Source organism: Molothrus ater, chromosome 9 (genome assembly GCF_012460135.2).
Source record: "Molothrus ater isolate BHLD 08-10-18 breed brown headed cowbird chromosome 9, BPBGC_Mater_1.1, whole genome shotgun sequence".
NCBI classification, from domain to species: domain Eukaryota; kingdom Metazoa; phylum Chordata; class Aves; order Passeriformes; family Icteridae; genus Molothrus; species Molothrus ater.
This window is the reverse complement of record NC_050486.2, coordinates 25,995,024-26,021,904: the sequence shown is the minus strand read 5'-3', so window position 1 is coordinate 26,021,904 and position 26,881 is coordinate 25,995,024. Positions and strand designations below refer to the sequence as shown.

Genomic DNA, 26,881 nt, shown 5'->3' with positions numbered 1-26,881 from the left:
ATTTCTGTGTGCTTTGGACAAGCCCTGCCTGTCCCTCAGAAGCAAAAGCTAGGCATAGGTCCTTCCATGTGACTGCACTTCAGTCAGATGAGAGTAGAGAGGCCATGGAATATCCTGAGCAGATCACAGTAATTCCAGTGCTCTGGCCTCTGCTGGATGGATGTTCTGCAACAGAGAGTGGAGAAATAGCGATGGCTTTAAAGGGAAAGCAAACCTGAAGCAGGTGCTACATGTGACTGTAGTGCATAGCAGTCATCGAGGGTCTGAGTCCAGAAGGAAGGTCAAGAGAGATCCCCACCAAAGCCAGTAATTGTTTTCTTTTTTAGATTGCTTATTTTCTATGCAGTTAGCAAAACGTGACTCTTCATTATGGGTGGTGTAACCAGTCATTAGCTGTATACACATGGCTGGGGTTCAGTTTCACAGAAACAGGATACTTTGCTTTTCTACACTGACTGAGAAGAGGGAATGTACTGACGTACAGGCCATGTAGGCTTGAGCTTTGGGAAGCCACTCTTGCTTGTGTGAGACTGGTTTCTGCAGCACGTGAGCTGGTTCAGTAGAGCTTTGTGCTTTCTAAGCACCTCCCCTGTGAAAGTGCCTGTGGCTGGCAGTGCAGTGCCTGACCTGGGCTGGCGTGTGAACCGCTCTGGGAGCAGTTGTGCCAGCCTGGCCCAGGCTGACACAGCCACTGGAGACAGGCTTGGATCCCCCTGCAGCACCAGGCCTGGGGAGCTAGTCCTACCAGCTGAGAGATCCCTGCAGCATGCTGTGAGGAGCCCCAGCTTGGCTGCTGCTCATGTCTTCTTTCCTTGCTTTGCTTACTGGAAAGCTACTGCTGATGATTTGCAGGGCAAATAATGCATGAGACTTGCTTTTGTTGTATCACAAGGAGTGATTTTGGAGCTGTGCTCTTCTGCTCTTCTCATGCCTTCCCTCTTGCTGACTTGCTGACAACGAGAAGGAAAAAATTCTTGGTTTTCTCTTTTTGGGAACTTCCAGAGGTTGCATTCCTCCCGCCTAATCTCAGCTAATTTCTTAGTCAGCGTGCTCAGGATCACATGGATTTCTGCCAGGTAAGTAGGGATTTTTGTGAGCTGTAGTCTGTTCAGTCAGCAGTCATTTTAGCTGTAAAAGGCCATGGCTTAGCATGGGGCTCAGATGACACACACATTCAGCTTCCAGCTCCTTTATTTTTTAAATGGCTTTAGTTACTCCCTCTCTTGCTTTTTTTTTTTGCAACCTAGCCATAGGGTTTAGATCTATTCTGTAAAACTAGTGCTAAACCAAACAAGGCAAACTTAAGAAAGGCTTAATTAAAATAACAGAAACCTCACACTCACTGAATCTATTGCTGGAGCTCTTTTTGCCTGTAAACAAAAAATTCAAATAGCTGTTTCCCCCCCACCCCCCAGTTTCATAAGTGGTTACTGAGCTTCTGCAGTTGCTACATTCCTTAAAAAGTTGTTATTTCTTTTTTGGTCACACACTAGGGGACTCCATTGTTTTCAGTGGTGCCTATTGAGTTAGGCCCATCGACAGCAGAACTCATTCTGGGTCATTAACTTCGGAGGCACAGTAGTATAATTTGGTGACTTTATTCTGTTTCTTAGCAGACACTTGCATTAGAGTCACGCACACACAAAACCCGAATAACCATCCTTCTCCCTCCCTGAAAACGCCGAGAGTCTTAAAGGACCTCTTAAAGATCTTCTAAAAGACCCGTTAAAGACCATTACAATTAGTAAAGTTGTGTTTAGGCACATATTAAGCAGAAGTAGCAAAACAATGCCGCTGTCTTATGTTATTGATTCTAGTGCTGTGCTCTTCTAGTGTTGACAATTTAACAAGGTTCCTTGGAAAAACTGGCTGTGTTAAGGAGAAGTTTCACACAAACTATTCATGATCTGGAGAATATACTGTAGTGTGAGAAAATGAAGAAAGCAGGCAGTTAATCACTGAAGGTAGGAACCGAGGTTGAAGTTATCTACAGAGGGAGAGAGTATGAGGTATGTCAAGCGTTTTCAGCTAGCACACAAAGTCATAATGTGAGACCCAGTGTCTGAACTGAAGTCAAACAAGCTGAAGCTATTTAAAATTCATGCTGAGAGCCATGGAACAAACTGCTACTGAAGCAATTCTCCATCATTTAAAGATTCCACTATGAGATTTGATGTCTTGTTAAAAGATGCACTCAAGATCCAACAGTGTGTGGTTAAACTAGATGGAGATATCCCAGAGGAAATACAATGCACCGGGCACAGTGGCAGTGTTTCTGGGCCCAGCCTGTAAACTGTGTGGTCTTTGGAAGTTTCACTCTATTCCAGTGCTATGCTTGATATTCACAAACTCTGTCACTTCACCCTCGAGGTCTGTTTCCCACTTAGAAATAGTTCTTATAAACATTTGGTCCTGACATTTAGAGAACCTCACACACCTTTTGGCCACACTTTGTGTGCAGTGAACATTTTCATCTCCATTGCTCTTAATTGGCTTTTTTTTCTCAGCACCAAAGTCACATAAAAATGCAGGTGATCAAGGTTAGCAGTGTGCTAAGGTGATGGTAAAGAGGAAAGGAAAGGAATGGAGTGTTTGCCCAGACTTGTAACAAGCTGAACTTCCTCCGTGACCCTCAAATCTAGTCTGAGTAGAAGTTTGTTCTGTCCATGGCTCTCCTCTCACTCTGGTTAGTCAATGATATTTACTGAGTTCCTGGCTGCGCTCCTTGTATCTCTAATTGAGCACTGCTATTAAAATGCAGATGTCAGAATTCTGTGTGCATCTTTGGATATGCAGTTCTGGAAGACTTCCTAACTCTGATCTTGCTTTTACTAGTTTTGTAGTGCTGTTCATTTCACTGCCTGTGGCAGAGGCTCCTGACTGACAACCAGACAGGAACAGAACTGGGCTCAGAAACAATATGATTAATGAATTACTCTCAGTTCCATGGGATGGGTTGGATCAGCATGCTAGAATGACTTCATGCCTTTCACGTCTTCTTGATGGCAGGGATGGTCAGCAGAAAAAGCGCTGTAGATCTGAAGAGTCAGCCCTAATTAGAGTTTTGAGACTTCTCTAACACCAGAGTCTGGACGTTGTGCAATTATGTGCACGTTCCTGAGAGGATTTTTTAGTGTTTTATGCTGCAAAGTTGTGTTTTGGTATGAGGGGACCTTGATGGAAGCAACCTTTATCTCTGCATGTGTGTGCATTTGCTAAGCTCCATTCTGGGCTTTCAAGGCATTTTTCAGAGGGCAGTTTGACGCAACAGTAAAAACCAATGGTGAAACTGGATCAAGCCAAAGGTTCATTAATCTCATTATTCTCTGTTTTACCCAAGAAAAAAGATAGATTAATCCAGATAAGATTTAACTGCTGGATCTGCCAGCCATTGTGCTGCTGGCTCTCAGGGAAAGAAGTCTCTTATCTGCTACCAGCTGCAAAGAACAGGATCTGATAGTGAAAAGTGTGGAGAAAAAAGGTGTATAAAGTGCAGAAAAAGGACTGCTGGAGACAGTTCAGAAGAGAGACAGAGGGAAGAGATCAGAGCTCTGGAAAACATGATTTATGAGAAAAAACTTGAATAATGAGAGCTGTGTAACACTGGCAAGAGAAGACTGAGTGGAGACAGCCTGCAAAAACATAAAAGGTTGCTATGGAGGGCAAGAGAACAGACTCCTCTCCGTGTCCAGTTTGGACAGGACAAGATGTAACAGACTAAGTTGTGCTAAGGGGCTTTTAAGTTAGACATAAAGAAAAGAATTCCTAAGTCAAGTGAAATGACTGAATAGTTTGCTGGAAATGCTGGGGAATTGCTGGAGCCTGTGAAATAGATTGGTCAAACACCCCCTTAAGTTTGTGAGGCTGGATTATGCTGTAGGGATACAGGACAGAGTAAATCATGGTCTGAAGTCTCTTTCAGCCATGTTTTTCATGATTGCATAATGTGTTTGTCAGGGCAAAGGGGTTCTCGTGGCTACAGTGATTGTTCTGTATCTGTTTCTTTACTGGCATATCCAGCTTCATGTAATCCCTGAGATACCTCGTTCACAGGGCTTGTGTGGAAAGTGCAGACCCCGTTTATGGAAGGCAGCATTGCTAAATAAAAACAGAGAGTACTCCACATACCTCCTAATCCATAGCAACTGCCCACTGTCATCACTGGAAGATTCACAGAGGCCTTCTAGCAGGAGCTAAACTTCTCGTTGTTTACTCAGTGTTCATATAAGACAGCACCCTTCAGTGAGAATGTTTTCCTTTTTTACAGCATTCTGTTTACTCTTTAATTTTTTCTTCATCTTCATATCTCTGCTTTTCTTCTTCTCTGTGCCTTCACCTTTTCACAGCAGCTTCCACAATAGCCTTGTTCTTGCCCTGTTCCACAGACTGCTAAAAAACCCCACAGCAGAGCAGGTGCTGGTGGGGGTGCCTTGGTTACCCCCAGAATCTGACATTTGGAAGAGATAGATACAATTAGGATGTTCAGCCCTCCCAGCTGTTGTCTGAAGCTGCCCCATTTTGGATAGATACCTGAACTATCTTTGGATAGACACCTTAGTTACATTTAAGCCACAGAGTAGAGGTTTTTTTCTGTTTTACATGGCATATAGATATTTATTGCACCAAGAACTCATATGTTTGACACTGTCCTTCAGCAGACTGTGCTTACTGGTGATACATTAAGTTGTGTGTTTAACAGGCACTGCATATGTCTGCAGCCCTAAAACTGCAGTCAGAGGAGAGTCTGCAAGAGGCCCATTCATTGGCACTGAGTGCAGAAGGGTAAATTCAATTTGAGTAGAATTAGTCCCAAGCATAGTTCTGGTAAAATAGAAAACGACATTGCAAATCACTTGATGTTAAATATATTTCAAATCAAGCCATGAAATAATGCCAAAATCCTGGCAGAAAGAAATGTCAAACAATGAAAACAGCAAATGAAAAGTAGCAGGGGTAGGCTGTTTCTCTTTTCAGCATATGTTGTGGAAACTGTTTGTTTGTCTTGAATTTTTTTTCTGGCAGTATTAATTGTAAGCTGCAAAGAGGCCATTACTGTATTAGGTATCAAGTGTTAAGTGATCAAGGAGATGGTGGAGGTGGAACGTTTGCCTCTTATGTAGTAGCAATTTGAGTTTTCATTGTAAAATAATATTCTATGTAAGAGTACAAAGATGTTTCCAGGGGATGTGGGTTACTTGTTAAGTGTGAGAGGTCTGCAGTGAGTCTCAATGGAGGCTGTGTGTGAGAATGTCTCCTTTTTTGTAAGAGCAAGTGTTTTAGGAGAATGTGTAATCTGCAGCAACCAAATGCATTTTGGCTGTAGCTTTTCATCCCTGATACATAAAGAACCAGAAAACAATGTGTGGAAGCTCTTGCAACAAGTGAGCTTGAAGCAAAGACGGCAATGGAAAGAGAGACTCTTGAAGCATCTCACAGGAAAAGAGCTTAATTCTCACTTCTGGGAGGACCAGCAAATGGGAGCCAACCCATAGCTGGCAGTGATGAGCAGGTTTACTGACTCCCCTCCATTGTATTCCCTGTACGTGTCGGAGCATTCCTGTCACATAGCAACATGGCAAGTTCTTTGTAGACTCCAGTGCAGACTCCAGTGCATTTTGATTCCTATTGTGACTGATTTTCTGTCTCTTTTGCCTGTGAGTAGATTGGTTTCCAAATGTACGTATCAGAATTACACCCACAAGACTAAATGTGCATCCACATCCCACCAGACCTTTTCCTCCACCCAGCTTGCATCGAAAAGAACAAAATGCTTTCTAGTTACCAGTTTCCACCATTTCTCAAAGTTTATTTTTCTGTGTAACCCCAGGTGATCTACAGTGATTCTGTCTTTGTAGCTCTTAGTGACACTTCGGGCTCCTAAAAAATTGAGCCCAACATCTTGATGGAAATATTTTTTGTTGTGTTGGTTTTTTTTTTCCTTTCTAATGTATTCAGTGTACTGCTGAGCCAGGCAGACATGAAATTCCTTCTTGGAGTATGTTTATATAAGACATATGCAAGGTGCCATATGGCAAAACCCCAGCTTTCATTCCCTGCACATCCTTGTGTTTCAAATGTTTGGGAGAGCCTGTACCCCTGTGGAGTCTTTACATGGTCTGCTGGCTAGGACTTCCATGGAAAAGAGAGACTAAATGGGCTAAGTAAAATATAGGGAATGGAGATCTGGGAGTTTAAAAGTTCAGGGCTTAGTAAGTAAATGGGAAAGTAATAACGCACATGCAGTTCATAGCAGGCATGCTCTGGCTTTTAGGGAGTTAAATGACTTAGAGGACAGAAGAAAAGGAATAGATTTTCTTATTCTCTGCATGCATGGAAAGATCCTGATTCCCAATGGAATCAAGTAATCAATTATGAAAGCATTTTTACAAGGGAGCAACTCAAGTACCTTATCTCGGAATGTGTGAACTTCTGTCTTGAAAGAGTTGCTGGATTTCTTTCAGCCTACAGGCTCTGTCTAATGACAGGGTGCTGTGAAAACCCTGGTGTGTCCTTTTAGTGCAGCAAAAAAGACAAACCAAGAGGGCCAAGGTAAAGTGAGAGTATACATAACCCTAAACAGTGTATGGTTGTCTTAAAGCTTACACCAAAAGCACAATGGCATTTATTTGGGGGTTGTGGATATCCTACCTATCACAAATACTGAGAATTAAACCTATTCCAAACATGGTCTTCTTAAAAAAAAAATAGCACATCAAATTTAATACATTGAGCTTATATTCTCCAAATGCCCATTAGGAGGGTTTGGGGATTTCCTTTTAATTAAAATGATGTTTATTGAGCTTAATTTTTTCCTAAAACATTTACTTTTTTAATGTTGTTTTCCCCCCGTTACTAAAATCCAAGTAGTGAGGAAAGATATCTGACCACAAAAAAGGCCAGATGTGCTGAGAACAATATTTTTCAAATTGCCTGGCAACAGGAAAAGGGTGATTCCAAGCTGAAGAGACTCTGTAACAATGAATGTAATGACAAGACCTGTGTTTCATCCAGTTATGAAAGGTTTCGTCCTAATTGTTACAAAAGAGGCCAGTGGTCATTTTCAGTCTGCTCTTACCTCTGTTTGGGTGTATAATTTAAAGGTCTGAGATCCAAATAGAAGCCAAGAATGTTGAGTTTCAAAGCTGCTTGTAGGGAAAGACTTCTTTGGATAGTAGACAGTGTATTTCTCTATTTTTTGAGAATCTATTCACTATTGGATAAAACAGTTCTGTCCCTACACATGTAGAGTCTAACTGAGAATATCAGCTAAGGCTGTGAAGTTACTGGAACTAAAGCTCATGGCATGTGTTTTCCTGAATCTTGGCTGTACTTGCTAAGTTGAAAAAGTGTTGTGCAGGTCTCAGATAGAAATCTAAACTTTGTAATATTGCAGCTGGTTTAGCAATGAAAGATGTAGTAGATTATTATGTGTTCTTTGCTGCCTTTAAAATACCATGATAAAGTAGAATATGGGAGCCAAATCTATTCACATGCTTGAAAGTGAAAAGGTTACAGATCTATAAACGACTGAACTGTTTTCAAATTGTGTTAAGCTGGACTGAGATAAAATTAACCATGCTGCTTTATTCAGTAGTGCCGACCATACACATTCACTCTCCTGAAATGCTGTGTGCAGTCTGCAAAAATAAATTCCCCAGAACAGAAATATAATGCAATCCAAATAACTAGTTTTAAAAATAAATTGAACATGAAATAACAAATATGGATGTGGCCAACACTTAGGGTCCAGAATTTACTAGAAAGACACACATGGCTTGTATTTGTCTTCCATGAGTTTTCAAGATTGATACTCGACAAATTATTTCTCTATCTGGGTTGTTTTAGTTTACAAGGGTTTCCTTAGCCCTTCTGTCTTCACTCATACATCAATGTGAAAGCAAAGAAATAAGTATTTCTGTTGTAGGCTTTTATTGCATGGTTCATAAAAACTTGGAGGAAAGAGACCTTTATTTTTTATTCTAATCTTATTCAGTGCTATTGGTTTTAATCCTAATCTTTTATAGATTGTTGTCATCTATATCTATTTGGAAATAGGCAGAGGACCTGCTACCCCTGTTTTGAAACAGCAATGTAGGACAATTTTGGTCTTCACTTGACTCTAACTGTATTGTATGGTCTGCTCGGTGATAAAGAATGTTTCAGCTCTCACTGTGTTTTTATTAAGGTAGTGTACAAGCATTATAAATAAATGAAGCCATGTCTCCATCAGCTGTATGAAACAGACTTTAAAATGTGAACAGGTTGTAACTGATACAGAGATCCAGAGTGAACCTGGGGTGTGGTGTAGGCTGCTTTGTTCCTCTTTGACATAGGAACTCTTGAGTGCAGCACATTTAGTGCTGCTACTGTTAACCATTTCAGTCCTCAGGGAAGGCAAGCAACAACAAGAGACTCAGAGTGCAAAACTTTCCCCTGTGACGGAGTGAAGAGCCCAAATGTCTAGAGGCTTGTTGTGTATGAGGTGGTGCAAATGACTGTGAAGCAACTGGCCAAGAAAAAATCTAAGCATTCCTGCTTTTTGGATCTGAAGTCCTTGTTTAGGATGTCTTGTTCTAAGATCTAACTGAAAATACCTGGATAAATACTGAAAGACCTGAAAACACTTGGGTAAAGTCTGCTAAGGCTGTAATGGCATCTGTGGCTAATCACTCCAACTACTTCTAAAATGTTTTTCCTTCTCTTGTGTCCATAATAGAAAAATATAGACCCCAAACTCATATCCCTGCTCATAGCGGTTCATTGAAACAAAGGAGAAGTCATGTTTTTTCCACAAGGCATAGAAAATCGGTCTCCACAGTCACACAGTTGGGCCTGCCTTGTAAGGGGTGTAAGAACAACTCTAGTATCTACTTCCCATCCTTTGCTTTCTTTTCCTTAGCTACTTTTCTGCCCCTAAGGCTTGGGGTCATAGGATTAAGACAATTCCTCCCATTCACCATAGAGAATGGCATGACAAGCATAAAAAACTTCAGCAAAGTGTTGATTTTGTTGTTATTGTTGAAAATGTCAAAAATGGCCTATTTCATGAATCACTTTGAAGATTCTGTGTTTTGAAGCACTCAGTTTGTTCATTAGAGCTTTCAGTGAGCAGCACAGTGCTGTGCATCTCTCTGCATGGCCTTAAATTACTGGCTGTGTAGGGGGTGTGGCAGCCACGCCAAACATTCAGGGCTGTGGATTATTCAGGACTCAGCACATGGAATGATCTGCTGGGTGTGGGTATGGCACCATGGCTTTGCTGTGTTGGCAGCTTTTGAGTTAATAATTTCCTCTCAGTGGAGGGATGTGGTGGCCTCTTCCATCGTGGATGATTTTCACTTGTTTGAGCAAATCTTGTACTGTTTGGTCTTTCACTCGTCTCACGTGACTCATCCAGCTGCCAGTAACGGCGTTCCATTTCTCAGTGTTGTCGTGGTACATTTCGGACATCACATCCAAACAAAACCAAGAATGGCAGCTTTTTTTTTTTTTTTTTTTTTTTAACAAGAAGTAATTAAAGAGAATAAGCAGTAAGAAAAAAAAAAGGCAAATGACCTAGTTTGGTCTTTGCCGCAAAACCCACAAGTCTCTGGGGATATCTAGTATGTTAGGCAAATATTTCAAATCTGTCTCTATTTCGAATGTGAGTCATTTCAATTAGACATCTTTCAGTTATTTGTTCATTGGTCTTAATTAGGTAAGCTCCAAAGCACTGCAGCATGCGTTTATTGTTGAATAATTACCCTTTTGGTAAGTCTTCTTGCTCTTATCTTCTTAGCCTTAATAGCTAATTTTGTCAGTAAGGGTGAAGCCTTCCTGAATGGTAAACAAGGTGTTCCCTAGGGAAGAAAAAGACTTATTGCCCTTTAGTAGGGGTGTTTTAAATGTTGATCTCATTGTTGGACAGACAGGTTTGGCTTTGTGTAAGGAAATGTTCTGTTTTGTTCTTGGAGAATTTACCCCTAACAAGAAATGTAGGGCTGACCCTGCAGGTCCTGACCAGTGTGAGCTGTCCTTCCCAAGGTGTGTAGCCTCATCACAGTCCATGGGAGCAATTGTCACGTGACTTAATCTGGCATAAATCAAGAAAAAATTCCCCCAAAGTCAGTTACCCAAAATGAAAGAAGCAAGATATCCAAAATTGAACTAACTTGATTACTCATATGGAAGGAATTGCCTGATTGCAGCCTTTGCACACTACTGTATCAACTCCTTCCGTTCCCTTGTGAACACTTTAATGTGAAGATATAAATCAAAACTGCAGGACACAAAAAGACAAAAGTTACCTTGATGGATTCCACTTCCATGAGATCCTTCTGGAAACCATTCTGCTTTTATTAGATTTACTCTCTGTAAATTAGGATTAGTTTTTTATATGGATTTATGGAATGGCTATGGTATAGTGCAAGCAGGGTGAACCCTCTGGTCGAAGGCAAGGGAGTGTGTGCTCTTTTCATCTGTTACTGGTAAGTTACAGAATGTAGGTTAAAGGCCCCTCGATACCAGTGAAAGAAGAGATCTGGTTCCAGACATGGAAAGTGCTTAAATCTTATGTGTGCCAGCCAGTGATATTAATATTGTATAGAACAGCCAGTTGTCAAAGGGCCAGATTCTGTTCTCAGTTAAAGTGGTGTAAAGTGGATTTTTTCCCTTTTTTTCAGAGGTAATGAATTCGCTTTCACATGTGCTTGGACACTTGAACACTTGGGTTGTCTGTGTTTGGAGATAATCTCACAGTTCTTTTTTTAGTTGCTTTGGGGGAAAAAGCCCGTGAGCTGCTGGTGTTGTTCCTTGTCCATCGTTGTTCCTGCTCACATGTGGCCAGCACATTTCAGAGGCTTTGGTGCAAGTGCAACTGCACTCAGGGCACTGTTGTGCAAGAAATTTTTAGCTCTTACCAATTAATCTGTAAGGTACTTTGTGAAGGCAAATGGATTGGCTGAAACACAGAATTTCATGGATTTAGCATAAGTGTTCTGTTCCTTTGCAGGGAGCAAATGTGTTCTTTGATTTGACAGCTACAAGAGAAGATAATTATTTTTGACAGCACAGGGATAGTGTTCATGTTATTCTAGGAAATCTCTGTCTTCACACAAACAGGTATCAGTGTGTGCTACACTTGGTATTGCTGAGCTTTGGTGGAAGCTTCAAGTTTCTGTGTTTTGATAATATGATAAAATTGCTAAAGTACATATTTAGAAAGCCCTAATGAATTTCAGACTTGTGTCATTTGGGGAATGAAAGAGAGTGTTTTATTACAAGTCCAGTATAAATCTTAAACACTTAAAAAAGGATCTGCAGTATTTTGGAGGGAAGATACATCTTGACTGTATTCCAGGTAATTCTGCTGTTGGAAAGAGAGGAACTGTGAATTGGGTATTGTAATATGATTGATTTACCGTCTTCTCTTGGTGGTATGGCCTTTAAAAACCTATTCACAGTGTTCAACAGTCTATTTAGATACCCTTAAAATGTGATTCATCTACCCAGTTAACAGTCAGAAGTCCTGCTAAGGTATGTATTGACCCTGAAGTGAGTTAAATTATGATGTGATAAAGCCAGAATAGGAATGGAATAAAGCCTGATGGAGCTGTAGACTCCAGAGGACATAGTGATAATTTATGTCATGGTTACAAGTAGGGCAGAGCTGATAGTCAGAAAGACCCACTATAAGCTGAAAGGCATCCAAAGTGATCTTAAACACCTCAGTCCAAACCCACCGAATACAACTGACTGTGTGGGCCAGAAGATGCTTCATTTCTGTACAGTGAGAAATAAATAACCCAGATCCAAATTCCTTGGCAATCAATTTTTGTTTCCTTGTGAAACCTTTCATTTCCACTGCCTTCTTGTAAATATGAGAATTTTGCAGACCAATCCAAAATGAGTTTACAAAGTTGTCAGTGGAGAGAGTTCTTAGTCAAAACCTTGTCCTTTTTTTTTTTTGCTTATTTTTTGACAGTGAACGGTGGCTACAGTCACTGCAATTTGATCTCTGAGAAGAAGAACATGATGGACATGGAGATGACGAGCAGCTCGGTGCCTGTGTGCAGGCAGGGTCTGTTCCTGCACACGGGGAGCTCCCTGGTGCGAGAGCACGCGCTGTCCCGGGAGAGGCTGCTGCACGTGGGCCAGCTCAACTTGGCGCACTCGGATCTCAGGTACCGCTCCAGGCTTCACCACCTCGTGCCCTTGGCTCCACCCCAACGCCACGGTGTCACCAAATTACTGCCTGGGAGGCAGGGATGATACTTGCACCCAACCCGGTGTCCCCCACACGGTGATTTGGCATGCCACCGTCAAACTTACAGGAAGCCAGTGCCACTTCTATTTCTACAGCATTTCCCTTAATGAAGTATTTGCAGAGTTCCCATACAGCCGCATCCTTGGTTTTTGCTTTTAAGGCCATAATGTGAAAATTTGGTCTCTGGTTTTGATATATACACTGTAGTTGGATATGCTATGAACAGAATCTCTATTTAAACATTTGCTATAAATTAATTATATGAAAACACAGAACTCCATTATTTTTTGTTGTTGTTACAAATTTAACATTACCAGATTTTAAACAAGTACCCTAAACAGACATCCATTGTGAATAGAAACCTGCTACAAATTAAAATCTATCCATCTATTTTAATTATGCTGCTTTTTGGCAGTGTATATAATAGGAATAATCTTGACCTTTTTGAAGAGCTGTAGAAAAGAGAAGCCTCAATAAAGCTGCAGCCTTTATCTTAGGTACTTGGAATACTTGGCACTCTGTGGATGGACTTATCAGGCTCTGAAATTTCCATAGTCACAGCAAGGGGAAATATGGCCTACAGCTTGGTCTTGAAAATCCTACTGTTCCTGATTTTATTATACATATTCATGCCTTGTTTCCCCTTTTCAATTTAGTGGTGGGTTAAGAACATCTGTGTTTTCAGGAGAAAGAGGCACGGTAATGTGGCGAGCAAGTGGAAAGGCTTGTTTTCATGTTTGTTTGCTTGTTTGTTTGAAAAGGATAAATAATATCCATGCCACAACAAAATAATCCACTATTGCCACATGGATTTGTAGATGCCTCTGCAGCTGGATGTAAATCTGCTCCCTCCTGGTTTCTTTATGGCTCACTGTGGGACTGGCAGTTATCAAACTTTTTTTTTTTCATTCTGTCAGTGAAGACAATTTATGAAACAAAGATAATTAGGGCAGGAGCAAACAAAAGGAGGAAGAGAATACTCTGCTTAGATCTTTTTGAACCTTTTTGTAAATTTTATAATGAGGAAATGACAGATACCTTCTTACCTGGCATCACAGTACCCATCCTCAGAAATATGAACCCCTTCCAGCCTCCATTTGGAAGAGAATTCCCAGAACAACATAAAGGATTGTTGACTGCATAACATGAGAAAGTAGCAGGTGATAGGCCTGATTCCCTCCCTCTGCTTTGTGGCATGTCTAAAGCCTTGAGACTCTGCTGCCTCTCAGTTTGGAAATGTTTGGAGAATATCCTGAAGGACACTACAGGTTGTTTGGTATCCCACTGGTCATGCTCTGCTTGTATGTCCACCGGGCTAACAGTGCATTTGTGTGCATGGGATTTGCAAGATGGAGCCAGTGCCCAGCTCAGCTCTGTGGTCCTCACAGACACAGTGTCTCCTTGTATCACAGTGCTTTTCATGAGACACATGGCACAGAGCCAAAGCCTTGGCATTTGAGAGAAGATGGAGAGCATTTCAGACCTTTTCTTTTTGTGTTGTGTGTGATGCTGAAGGTTCTTGATAAGCAAGTAAGAGGAAACAAGGTCCTTCCCTGAAGAACTGAAAACAGGAGAATGAGTGACTCAGAAGTGACTGAGCTGGGAGTGATGCCCAGGAGAGGAGTGAAGTCAGTGGGAGCCAGGGGTGCTCTGTGCCTCCCCAGATCTCAGCTTTCATCAGAAAATGGATGAGAGAAATAGGGCTGCAATTGTCAGATATTGGAGCACATGGACATCAGGGCGAACTCTCTTTGCTTGTTCTGGCCAGCTCTAATGATCAGCACAGAAATAAAGGGAGACATAAATTCAAGCAATATCTCTGGGGAGAACTTTGAACCACTTTGCATTTCTAGGTTATGGAACATCCAAAGAAAAGCCAAACAAACCAGGGAGCACTTCCCCTAGCAATCAAAAATCTTATTTTAGGGTTTGGGGTTTTGATTGTCTTTTTCCTTTTTTCGCTTCAATGCACTGAAAGTTGTTATCTCCTTCAGCTTCTCCCTGAAATTGTTTTCCCTTGGAAACTGTATTCTAGGGATTACTGCCTTAGTCCAAGAATCATGATCCCTCTTCTTCCTGGCCCCTTTCCCCCACTCAGTTAATAACTTTTAAGCTGTGCAGCATAATTGCTGCTACATTCTATCTGTGAATGCAATGTGTGTGGCACTGGAAAAGTCCCAATACCTTCCTCACCACAACTGGAGGCAGCACACAGCTAATGTTGGCCTTTTGTCAAATAATCCATTATCAGCTCTGGCAAACCCGCCCACACTGCGCTCAGTGCTCGGCGTGTAAAGCCCAGGGAAGGCGTCAGAGCACTGGGATAGTGTTGCACAGGGTCCCTGGATGTGCAGCACAACAATCCCCTCCAGCTCCTTAAAACTGTCAGTTATCACCGGGTGCACATTTCCAGTGGCAGTTGAAGGCATGTATGTTTTGTAAATAATCCGGAGATTTCAGATACAGTCATCTTTTCCTCTGAGGGCAGTTGGGAACTGCAGCGCTTCTGGCATGGTGCTACTGGCCTCGTGCTCTGGCTCCAATTACCACGTAAGGGAGTCTCAGGAAACACTGCCTCAGTATCCTCTGAGAGGCTGCTGTTACTCTTCAAAGGCTTACACTCAGCTTTCATGAGCTTAAGAGGCAGTTCTGTTCCCTCAGACTGTCCATCCCTGGTGCATGGATGCTCCCTCTGAAGGGAGGTTTGTGGGTATATTCTTCTGCTGACCCCACCTGTCTTTCCAGGATTGCTTATCTGGAAGCCCCTGCAGAGCTGCTCATGCTGATCCGTGTGTCCATGGTGCTCCTTGCACTGCCCTGCTCTCCTTAGTCCCTCTCATCTTACCTGTTTATTTCATATGCATTTATATCTATATTTGTCCAGAGATTGTGAAATCCTTACAGCCAGCACAGCCTGTGGGTACCAGGCCTGGAATCTTCTCCGTGGCTATAAGAGAAAGATACTGGGGGGCAAAGAGTCAATGGGTATACAGGGGGCCCTCCTGCAAGCTGGCTGCCAGACACCTTGTGTCACTCCTGCATTGGTTTTGTTTCTGTGCCCCTTCTCCCCTCAGGACAGGGAGAAATGAGCAGGGCTTTCCCTGGAAAGTGTGGTGATGGCAAAAAAGTAGTGATGGCAAAATTCTGCGAGGAATACAGGAACTTTGTATTAATGCACGTTGACATTGGGTACCCCAACACTCAAACATCAGGAAATTGAAGAAATGTCAAATTTCTCTCAGCAGAGTTAACTAACATGGGATGTATAATGTATGTAAATATACAGTGCTACAGAGAAAACTGCAGATCCTGGAGAGGACTTGGTTCTGATCTGCACGAGCAGCCTGTGCTTATCATTTTGTAGGCAGAGAATGGATAAGACTCATCTGTGGCAATGGGAAGAATGACTTTAGTGCCCTCATCTCATTTACTTTTGAAGTAAGGCATTCCAGCTTGCCTTGTGGTTCAGAACTCTCTTGACTCTGAGTAAGATCCTCTGCTGGAAAGGTCACTGTTCCTGAGGATTTTGGAAACCTAGTATTTCTCAGGACAGGGATGTTTGTGTCCATCCTGCAGGTACTCTGCACTGACTCCAGCTTAATCAAAAACCAAACTTCTCCCATGGATTTCGGGCAAGATGGGAGCTTTACATAAAGCTTAATAATACAACACCAATTATCACAGGCTGAAATGTAAGGCTTGGGTTAGCTTTATATGATGTAGGAAATGTGTTGAGTTTACTTTAGCCTGAGGCTTTGGGAGCACTAAACTGTGATACAAACTGAATTATTTAGAAGAGTTTTTGTACAGCAGAAGCCAAGTAATAGGAAATGCTGTGCCTGGCGTGGCATGCTGTAAAGCCTTTCTCAGAATGAGTTTAAAACACCAATCTTTCACTGAGCAAACAGAGCAGGGTTTCCCAAACATATGCAATAAAAGTATACTTATGCCACATATTTTACAGACATATGGTTCTGTAAATGTTAAAAAATAATGTATGAATGCTGTTTGGTTTGGTTTTTTTAAAATATAAAATTGCCATCTGCAGAAACAGGTGCTTTACGTTTATCCAGAGACCAACTGTGCAAACCTAAAGGGAGAAATTATGAACAATGGTTTATGGAAACCTCTAAAATTTTTTAATGTACTGTTTTAAACTTTCTGGTGGAAAATAAATTATCTGATTGTTCTGTATCAGTGAATGGTGGAGAATTTAACATCTCTCATGATTTTAAAGGGTTTTTTTTTACATTAAGCCCTGTTGGAGCTTAGAAACCTGTCAGTAGTGAATGCAGTGTTCCCAGTTTTGTGCCTTGGACAGGTACCAGTTTTTGACAACCTTAATTTCATGGGAAGGAAGTATTTTTGAAGCTTTTGATTGTTGTTATTTTTTTCCATCCCTTTTTGTTCTTTGGAGAGCTATTACCAATGAAGTTTTAGAAGTTATCCTAGTTTCCCATCTTAATATTAGTGATGGATTAATGGAAATAATAGTGATAAAACAATCTAAAGTGTAAAATAAATGCAATTTATTCAGCAGGTTCATGGTTTAGTGTATAAATGTCCAAAATACTTTTAAGTACATGTATTTCATGCTTTAAAATGTGTCAGATCTGTCTTAGCTGTGCTGTCACACACAAGCTGCCAAATGGCTGGGTTTTCTTCAGCTTTTGTGGTGCTAGCATCATAAAAGCATAAAATTCATTTAAGTGGAACGTGTCAGCTTAAGAGCCACGGGGCACTTCTCTGGGGGGTTTATTAGCTCAGGTACAGCTTTCCTGCACACAGTTGTACTGTTTCCTCTCCTTGGTCTGGCACGATGAAGCCATAGGTTAAACCCTCCCATGCTTTAGGGATATGTAAGGAACACCCTCTGCTCCTAAGAAAAAGCACACAGTTGGATCATCCACAGTAAATGTTTATAGCTAAGATAAAATGTTTTATTTTAAGCCATAAACCAGTTGCTAACTGCTTGGAAGAAAATGTTAGGAGGAAATGTTTCTTAATGCAGTGCTTTTCTGAAAAGTCTTTTGTGGAGTTCCTCAAGGTTCTGCTTCCTCAATGAATGGATTCAACACACATGAAAAATAATGAAAAAATCACTTCTGCAAAACAGAACTGTGATTTACAGTCCCATGCACTCTTTATTATGAAAAATGGAGATGGGAGTACATAGGCTGCCATTTTAAATTTACTGGCTGTAAATTTTTTATTTTGTGGAAGTAAATGCTCAGCGGATCTCTCATTGATTCTGGAGTGCTGGTTGAAAGCAAGCAGTTCTTTTGCTGTATTCCTTTTTTCTTCAGTGATATGGCTCCTTTTTTAATTTAGCAAAGGAAAGCATGTCTCTAACATGTAAGCAAAGCTCAGCTAGCCTTTTTTGTGTCAACAAGAATGCCAAGGCATTTCCCCAGTGTGCTCTGAGGAAAATGACAATATTTTAATAATTCAGAAATGCCCAAAGTTCTCAAACTTCATTCTCAGCTATTGTTTTGCCCAATCTATTATGCATTGAAAGTCTCAATCGTGATTGATGAGCTGCCTGTAGCAGTGAAGATTCTCTGTTCCATATGTAACCCAGTGTGTCAAATTAATCCTGTGTAAAGTGATTCTGTCTTTGCACAGGTTGGAGAGGAAGCATTGCAGATTTTTTTGGTGTAATTGCTTTATTAGACAGGCAACATCAGCAGAGAGCAAGTGCTTCCATTCTGCAGGGCTTAACGAGTGTTGTGTCTTGTACAAAAATCATAAACCCTGTGGTGGTTAGTGATGCTTAATGAAAACTGTATTGCAGGTCACCCAGGTTTCAAGACTCAGTAGATTCTGCTGCTCCATGCCTGAATGGAAGTCACCCGGCTCAGCACATTAAACAAGAATGCCCCAGTGATTATAAGGTTCTGTCTGAGGCTTCCACACATAGGAGGATTACAGAGGGGATGGAGCTGAGAGCCTCCAGTAGTCTGCATCCTGAACTAGACCTAATGAATAATAGCTTTACAAATTCACTTTCATCCTACTTGTTTAATAATGAACACAGCTCCTCCCTGGGTCCTTTGTCACTTGGCACCCCTCAGCACTCGGCCAGGCTACAAACAAGCAACCTGAAGAAGAGATGCATCTCTGTTGTGCCGTCTTCAGCCGAAGGAATCGATATTACAGCGATCATCCGCACGTCGCAGACGTCACTGGTCACCTGCGTGAATGGACTGCGAGCTAACTCAGCTGGCATTTCCTCTCATCCTGTGGAGATCAGTCATCACAGTGCTCAAAAATCCTCTCAGCCCCAGTCTTGCTCTCAGCCTGGAAACCCTTGCAGTATTCCCTCCCCTCCAGCATGTCTTGTACCTCTTTCCACTGAATGTGACAGAGGTGACTGTGAGCAGATACAAATGCAGCAAGTCGAGGAGAATGGCAGCCTCAGCCTTATGATGAATGGCACGAGCCTTCCTCACCAGAACTCCTCGCACGGCACCCAGAAGGTGAGTTTCTTAAAACAAGAACCGGCTGATGATTATTCCTCCACTGCTGATCTTTTTCGCCATCACCAGGGGCTGCCTCCCCCTTACCACCTCCACCAGCAGCTCGGCCAGACCCCAGGGACGCTGCCTCACCTCAGCACCTCCCTGTCTCCCAAGTCCCTGCAGCCCAGCGACGCCGATGAGCAGGACCTCAGCAGTGGCAAGCAGGTGTGTCAGTGGATTGACTGCAGTGCCACTTATGACCAACAAGACGAACTGGTCAGACACATAGAAAAGACTCACATTGACCAGAGGAAAGGAGAGGACTTCACTTGCTTCTGGGCAGGCTGTGTCCGCCGCTATAAACCCTTCAATGCTCGTTACAAACTGCTGATTCATATGAGGGTTCACTCTGGAGAAAAACCAAACAAGTGCATGGTAAGTCTGGATTATATTTGTTTGAATAGAAACATAACTGCTCTTCTCTCTTTCTTGCTCTCTCTTCGATCTTATTCCAGTATAATTGTTGTGCTTTCCTGTAATTTAGTCTGTAGCAGGCTAAAGGGGAATTGGAGAAAACCTTAATCTAGAAGGAAATGATTGAGTAAGAAATACTGTAGTTCTTGGAAAAGGGATTCGGTTTCCTTATATGAGAGCTTAACTTTTAATACAGTGCTTTGTTTTTTTAATATTCATTAAACCACTAATAAAGTGATGATCAAAGCACGCAGCCGTCACTTAACGTAAAACAAAGTCACTGAGCCTCGGGTGACATTTTTAATCAAGAAACATAAAACACATCTAATGAAATTCTTCTCATTCCTGCAGTTGAACAATAACCCATAGAGTTGTAAGTGCAAAAGCTTCAAATGTAGTTTAGACAAAAGAAAGAAACTTGTTAAAGGATTTTAAACAGTTAAAAGACTAAAAAGACTATATTTAATTACATTTTCAAAGGTTGTTAGGGCTTTTTTAATTTGCGAAACAGAGCTTTAAAAATAAGTAAAAACCATTGTTCTCTTCTGATCAAGAAGATGTAAACAACAGCAGTGTTCCAAAAAGAGGATCTTGGGAATAACACCATCTCTGCATCTGCCCACCATGATGACAATATGGCCAAACTAAAATAAAAGTTAATGACTTCCATTAAGCTTTCCACATGTTTGAAACAACAATGATACAAGACCCTGACTGAAACAGATGAAGCAAAACAAGTTTGACATAAGCTTCCAAATTGGGCCATGAAATTTGGAAAGTCTCACTTGTAACACCCACATGCGTGTGCACGCATGCACACGCGCAAAAAAGTGCAGACAAAGGGCATGGTTATGGCAGCAGGATGGGGTTCCTGATAGGCAGAATTTTCAGCTATATGTCTATTTTATTGTTTTGATCAGAGCATGATGCAATGGAAAATGCTTGTAAGGATGTTAGATGATGACAGACTTTTCCATGGTAAGCTGTAGCTTTGTATGGAGGAATAGGAAAGAATGTAGAAAAAACTTTCAGGCCTGCTATGGTTATGAAAGAGAAAAGGAAGAAAACAGGAGTATTCAAAATGTGTTGCAGAGAGAAGTTTTCTCTGATTGCCCTGATTATCTTTTTACTTCCACTGGATAAATGAAAAACATTATCTTAATGTCTGCACGGTTTAGTGGGTTTTCCCTCAGATAATACTGGAAACAGTGCACATACTTAGAGAATACCATCAAATTGTCCAAGATAAAATGGAAACACTCTAAGACTTATGTGTTTCTTTTTGCTTTGAAAGCAAGAACTGGTTCTATTCCAGAAGTAGCTCAATGACATTTTCTAGATGTACAACTGAGTTTAACTTCCCCTGAATAGATCTCTTTTATTTATCAATTATCAAAGGATAATGCAAGTTTGCTTCTTTCCAAACAAAAGCGTAGGTAAGTAAATTGAAAGCATACTGAGAACATGAAGCCCTGATTAGTTTCCTGTGGTACTGAAAGATCAGTAGACTCTGTGGAGAAGGGAACTTGTCTGTTTTCCTGAAAAATGCATATTTAAAAGGTATTGTATGGCAGATTTCTAATGTTACATTCCCATTCCTACAGAAAACTTGGTAAACCAGAGAAATGCTGAAATATCTTAGTAAATGCTAAAAATGTCCTACTTTCAATTAATTTCATCTGCAGTAAAGTGCCAGCTTTTGATAACACATCAAGGTTTTGTGAATAGGTTGGAAAGACCTCTGCATCTGATATTGCAGACAGCCTTTATGTCATAGTTATATGGCCTTGGCATGTAAGCATAGAAAAGATCTCTTTTACTGGAGCAGATATTGTAGTTGTTCCCATACATGGAACAGCCCAATCAGGACTGGGAGCTCCATATTGCTCAACTTGGAGTTAACTCTTCTCTTCCCACAGGAAGAGCCATCCACTGTCAGCAGAGGTATTGTGTGTTAAACCTTGCAGTCTGGAATTCTGCAGGGAGGGAAGTGGATCCAAGAGAATACACAGAAACCATCTCTTCTTTGCAAATTTAGTTTTTCTACCCTGAAAAGAGCTTGATCTAACAGAGGCAGGATCCAAAGCTGCAGCACAGCTCCTTGAAGTTATTAATATCAAGTGGGGATTATTTGCCCACTGAATTCCATTCCATGTGAAACAGGGGTTGGTGTGCAGTGTTGTGTTGTGCAGTGATCTCACATCATTTTAAATGATGGCTTTTCTTTTGATGTGGCAATAATTGTGCTGCAAAATAAGAAGGCAATTCATTCTCTGTCTATAGAAGTCTGAGATCTTGTTTTGTTTTTGGTGTCGGTCTGATAGAGTATCTTTGTGTATCTTGTATTTGTAGTGGAGATTTTCTTTTGCTGTTCACAATTACCCATTGTACTTTCTTTTTAAGCCCTTGATTTCTCTCTTGCCTGTGAGATTACTGCCTGACTAGGTATTGAACTGTTCAGGAGAAGCTAACAGTGAACAGCACCCCGCCCTCATACATAAAAGTACTTTTCCATGTAAAATTATTAATTTCTTATGACAGGCTTTGCTACTATGTACTGTAATAGACAAAGGAATTTTGGAATTCAAGCTACTTGAGAACAGGAAATACATGAGACATTTTGATTGAAAAGTAAATGGTTCACTAAAACTGCAGTTAATCCTTTTATTATCTTTCCAACAGCAGTTTCCACAATACTTTCATGAGGTAAGCTTCCTTCAGTCCAACTGTAACACTCTCATTGTTGCAGCTGGTTTGAATTTAGCGAGCCTGCTTCTTTCTTTACTACAGACAGGCGACAGGCAAAACAGGATCTGCTGTGGAGCACTGCTGATGTTTTGGGCCCATATTCTGCTCACTGTGTTCCATTGCCAGAGCTGGTACTATGAGTATTCTGTTTTCATATTCTGTTAAATATTCTAATTAAGTGGTGCCTTCTCGTCATTGTGTCCTTCAGTTTGGTTTTTCCTTGGGCTCTGCAAGTAGTCTAAAGGAAACTACCTAATCTCTTTGCAATATCCTGTTATGTTTCATACTTAATTCATGTTATTTTAGTTTTATTAAATTTGGGGTTCATCTGCATTATAATCAAAAATATATCCAACAAAAATAATGATGCAATGCCTTTAAGACTTTAACTTCTGAAGATTAATTTCATGCTTTTTTAGATTTGATGTCCCAGACAATTGGAATTTTGATTGTCTGAGACAGCAAAAATTAGCAAGCTTAAATGGTTTTTATTTTTAAAAAAGGAAGAGAAAAAGTTTCTCATAGCTGCATCTTTTGCTGCCTTTCAGTTCTTCGAATACTTTGGTGAGTAGAAGCATGCTGATCTCCAGATATTGCATCCTTGGTTTAAGCCTCTACTTGAAAATGTAAAAACAGAGCTGCTCATTTACTTGTCTAGAATTGTTTGATTTGGACAAATCTGTACTTGGCTTATTAGTTTACCCTCTTGTACTCTTGTGGCTTTATAATGAGTAGAAAATATGTTCCCATCACTGCATTCATGTGTGCTCAGGGGCCTCCCCAGACAGGATCAAGGTAAATGATTTATCTTCATGTAATTTCTACAGGTGTAATTAGTGTTCTTAGAAATTTGCTATCATAATGTATGTAACATCCATGAAAGGAGCTGGACAGGGATAATATTTATGGTTAAATCTTTAGTTTTTGTATTTCAAAGAAACAAATGTCTCCTGTGTGTTCTAGACCTGTCTCTGTGTTTGCCTAGAGAGTCAAGACTTTGAAGCAGAATCTTTTTTCATGTATATATTCAACATACTCAGTTTGGGAGGAATCTGAATGGAATGATTTGGGTGCTGTATTGTACACAGTGAAATTCAGCACCTGTGCTGTTTGTAGTCAGTTCTTTTGAATCCCTAAGGCTGAGACACCATAGGTACTGCATTAAACATGGGGAAATTGAGACAGAGAAGATAAGTAACTTGCCTCAGGGCGTCTTTAGGCAATTCCAGCATTCCAGGGCAGATCTTGTGTTCCAATCACCATTTCACACAAACTAACAATTTGTAATTTACTGGTGAAACAGATTTTTGTACAGATTGCACAAAAGATTGCGCTCTGGCTGAACTTCCTGTTAATTTTTCGCTGCACGTCTCTGACGCAGTTGGTTTGACATGATGTGAGTGTGTGAGAGCTTTCATCAGAAGGCTTGGCTGCATCTGTAACACTTCATGGGCAGCGACCTGGTTATTGGGAATACAGGAGAATGCCTGTGGAGCAGATTAGTATTATTGCTTCTGTTTCTGAGGAAACCAGCGTGGCATCTCTGTTCTCAGTAGATGGCGAGTCTGCAGTCCATGGGGAGCGTGTGTCCAGCAATGCAGAGTGGGAAATGAGATCTCTACAGGGCTACAGCTACAGAAGAGTCTCAGGGACAGCCCTGCATCTGTGGGGAAAATGGGTCTGCATGCAGCAGCTTATCCACTTGTGAGTTACTTCACCTAAACAATGAGTTTCCATGCCTGACTCGAGGGAATGTTGTGGAAGTCTGGAAAGTGTTTTCAGCTTTTGGAGTGGAGGGTGTCATGCACTGATGCCAAAGGAGTGCTTTAAAAGAACAACAATAATACTGGGCTCACTTTCTTTCCTTTGAAGTCAGTAGTAGGAAACATCCATTCTATCAAAGCTGCCTCAGCAGAGATCTCTCTTTTTATTAGGTCTCTGATGGCATTTCCCGATACTGTCAAGGAACGTCAGCATTCAAAACACTCTGATTAGAGGAGTAGACAGCAATTCAGTGGTTTTGTGGAAACACAATGTTTGTTTGTTTACAGAGCCCACTGCAGATTCCAGGGCAGTACAAATGGGTTTAAGCGTGTCCCAGCACTGGAGGGCAGGCCAACAACAAGCTTTAGGCTTGGCTCTCTCTCAGCTCATGCCCAACCAGCTGGTGAATTTGAACTGGTGTCTGTCCACAGGAAAGCTCCACACTAGCAGATCTTGCAGAGCAAAAGCAGCAGAAATTACTGGGCCCAGATTCCATTGTGAGTGGGATTGTCCTGTGTTCCAGTGCAGCAGGACAGAATTGCAAATGACTATGGTGCAGTGGCCCTGCACTGCCCTTGGGACCTTGCCTTGAGCTGGGCTGCAGAGGGGGGAGCTGCCAGGGTTTTCCTGAAAGATTATCAGCTTCCCAGTTTGCTCCTGGGATTGTTGGGCTTCTATGATGTACATGTCCTTTATCAGGCTGATATAAAAGTGATACAGGATGCTGGACCTGGTGGGATTGTGCTCTGAGCAAGCTGGACTGGCTGCCTTTTCTCTTGCTTTCCAGCAGTCTGATATGGGTTAGGTCTGGCTGACATACTGCCAGGGTTCTTTTTGCGTAAATCTAAATAAATTAAAATGAAGTAAATTCCAAGTGTTGCTGCCAGAATCCAGAATGGCTTTCAAGTTCACTTGTCTGCCTTAAAAATGTTATACAGGATGCTGAAGAGATCTGAGCAATGGAATATGGTAGTTAGAGGTATAGCATGAAACTTCCATGGAGGAGGCTTTTAGATACATACTTTTTATATCCTGCAAGAATGTTTAATTCCACAAGGTTTAATTTCATTTGACCTGATAAATAATTAAGTAATTTGGGACCTGTTTAAAACATGCTAATCCTGAAGATTTCCTGATATATTTGTGCAGATCTGGTGACTGTGTGTAGATATTGCTGTTTAGTGTTTTAAATAAGAAACAAAGTGGGGTATTAGAAGTACTATCACCACAACACAGGGGGCACTCCCCCCGTGAAACTCCCTGCCATAGGATATAGTAATTAATTGCCACTATTATGGTTCTCACAGTGTTGGATAATTTCCACTAACAACACTTGGTATCTGCTGAAGGTAAGGTGATAGGCAGATAGTGGTTTAGGGAACAGATAGCCTTGTGACAAAAGCATGGATATTCATTTCCATCCTCCATGATAGAAATTTTATTAGGTATTCCACCAGTTTTTTCAAACCAGAAGTAGGATCACAGTAGAGCTTTGAGAAGAAAACATTAGTGAATCTGGGTCACCTTCATTTTGGAAAAGAAGTGATGGGGGACAGTGAACAGGACTAGAGGATTTTGTTACTATTGACATTTTATAGACAATGTGCTATTTTGGAAATGTTTCAGTATTTCAACCCATCATTTTTTACTTCCTGTTTCAGTATGAATAAGGTTTAAACAAAGACACTTCTTTTTGTTGTTGTTTAAAAGCTTTTCCCATTTGATTTATTCAGTCTTTTTATTTTGTTAGTAGAGTCCCCCAAACAATTATATTTCAGCTCATCCAGGACTGATTTATCTTTTCTTCATTCTTCAGTGTTCTGATTTGGCTACTGAAACACATATTTTTCACCACAATTCCAACTGTGACCTGATTTGAGTACAAGGAAAATGATCCATTTGCCTGCAAAGCCACAAATACTCGTCAGAATGCTAAACACTGAGCTTTTGACAAATACCTGACAGTGCTCTGATTGAAAGAGAACATCTCAAGTAGGGAACAGTTTTGTACTAAAAGTGGTTCTCCCCAGGGACTGTGCTGCTGGCACCCTCGTGGCACACAGGATGGGCAGGACTCCTCCACACCAAGCAAAGTCATTCATGTTCTTTGTCAAATAATATGGGCTGAAGTATGCCCAGCTTAGAAAAGTGAAATTTATTAGTTGTGACCTGCCATGTCTGGCTGCCAGACAGGCTTCTAGGCTGTCTCCCTGTGTCTCCCAGGTCTTTTTTGGAAGATTTCTTCTAGGCTCCCTTCCCTTTTCTTTGCCCAGTTTGCATACAAAAACCATCTCGATACCATGTTTTATCTTTATCCTCTTGTCCCATAAGACTCAGCAAGTAGTGATTCTTCTCATATTAAGACACTCACAATTATTTCCAGCTCTGCTGTGGCCTGGTTTTGCATGTAGATTTATTCAAACCCCAGTCTCAGCACAGACCTATAAACCTCTCATGAGGCATCACCTTTTGAAGATGTCTTGCAAGCAGCCTCCTAACTCCCAATTCATTCCAGCTGCACCACAAGATCACTTTCTTTGCCATGCAGATCAATGGATTTTATCAAATAATCACATCTGAGGAGCAAAAAGGGAGAAAGGCTTTCCAGCCTCTAAGCACTACATTTGCAATAACTCTTCAAGATTTCTGTAGCTCACCATTTTCCATGCAGCAAAAGTGTGACAAGGTTTCTTTCTCACTGTCTCCCCTGCCTTGAGTGAATCATCCATGGGTTTCACTGTTTAAATCTGCTCAGTAGTAAAGATAAGTAATACACCCTCAACTAGTCAGATGCATTCTCCACTCTAGTAATAAGTTTTACAGAGCAGGAAATGTAATTGTGAAATAGCTGTTTGCTGTAGGAATACCTTAATACATCTCAAGAGTACCTCAAAGATGTGTCCAGCAATTGTGTCCTAAAACCATAATTCTGCAGGATCCAGCATCATTTTGGGAGGGTGAGTTGTCTCCAGAAGGTCTGGGAAAGCAGGGTGCATTCAATAATTTGAATAATATATACAAGCAACGAGAGAGGAATTTTCTTTTTACCCCTTGAAATTTAATTTATAAAAAAACCCTTGCATCAGAATATTATTAATCCTTTCATTTGGTGGACAACTTGGATGCTTGGTGCAGAACTTGTAAGTTCTAAAATTTTAAGCAAAGTATTTGTGCTTGTGTTCTTGAGGTT

The 26,881-nt window shown here is 41.1% G+C and overlaps 1 protein-coding gene across 1 annotated transcript in view; it reads left to right on the top strand.

Annotated features, from left to right (window-relative positions):
* Positions 1-26,881, top strand: part of GLIS1 (GLIS family zinc finger 1) — a 180,122-nt gene that overhangs the window by 70,387 nt on the left and 82,854 nt on the right. Inside the window, exons 2-3 of the mRNA XM_054515791.1 lie at positions 11,963-12,161; positions 18,039-19,140. Coding sequence (XP_054371766.1) covers positions 11,963-12,161; positions 18,039-19,140 — 1,301 coding nt within the window. The remainder of the gene's footprint in view (positions 1-11,962; positions 12,162-18,038; positions 19,141-26,881) is intronic.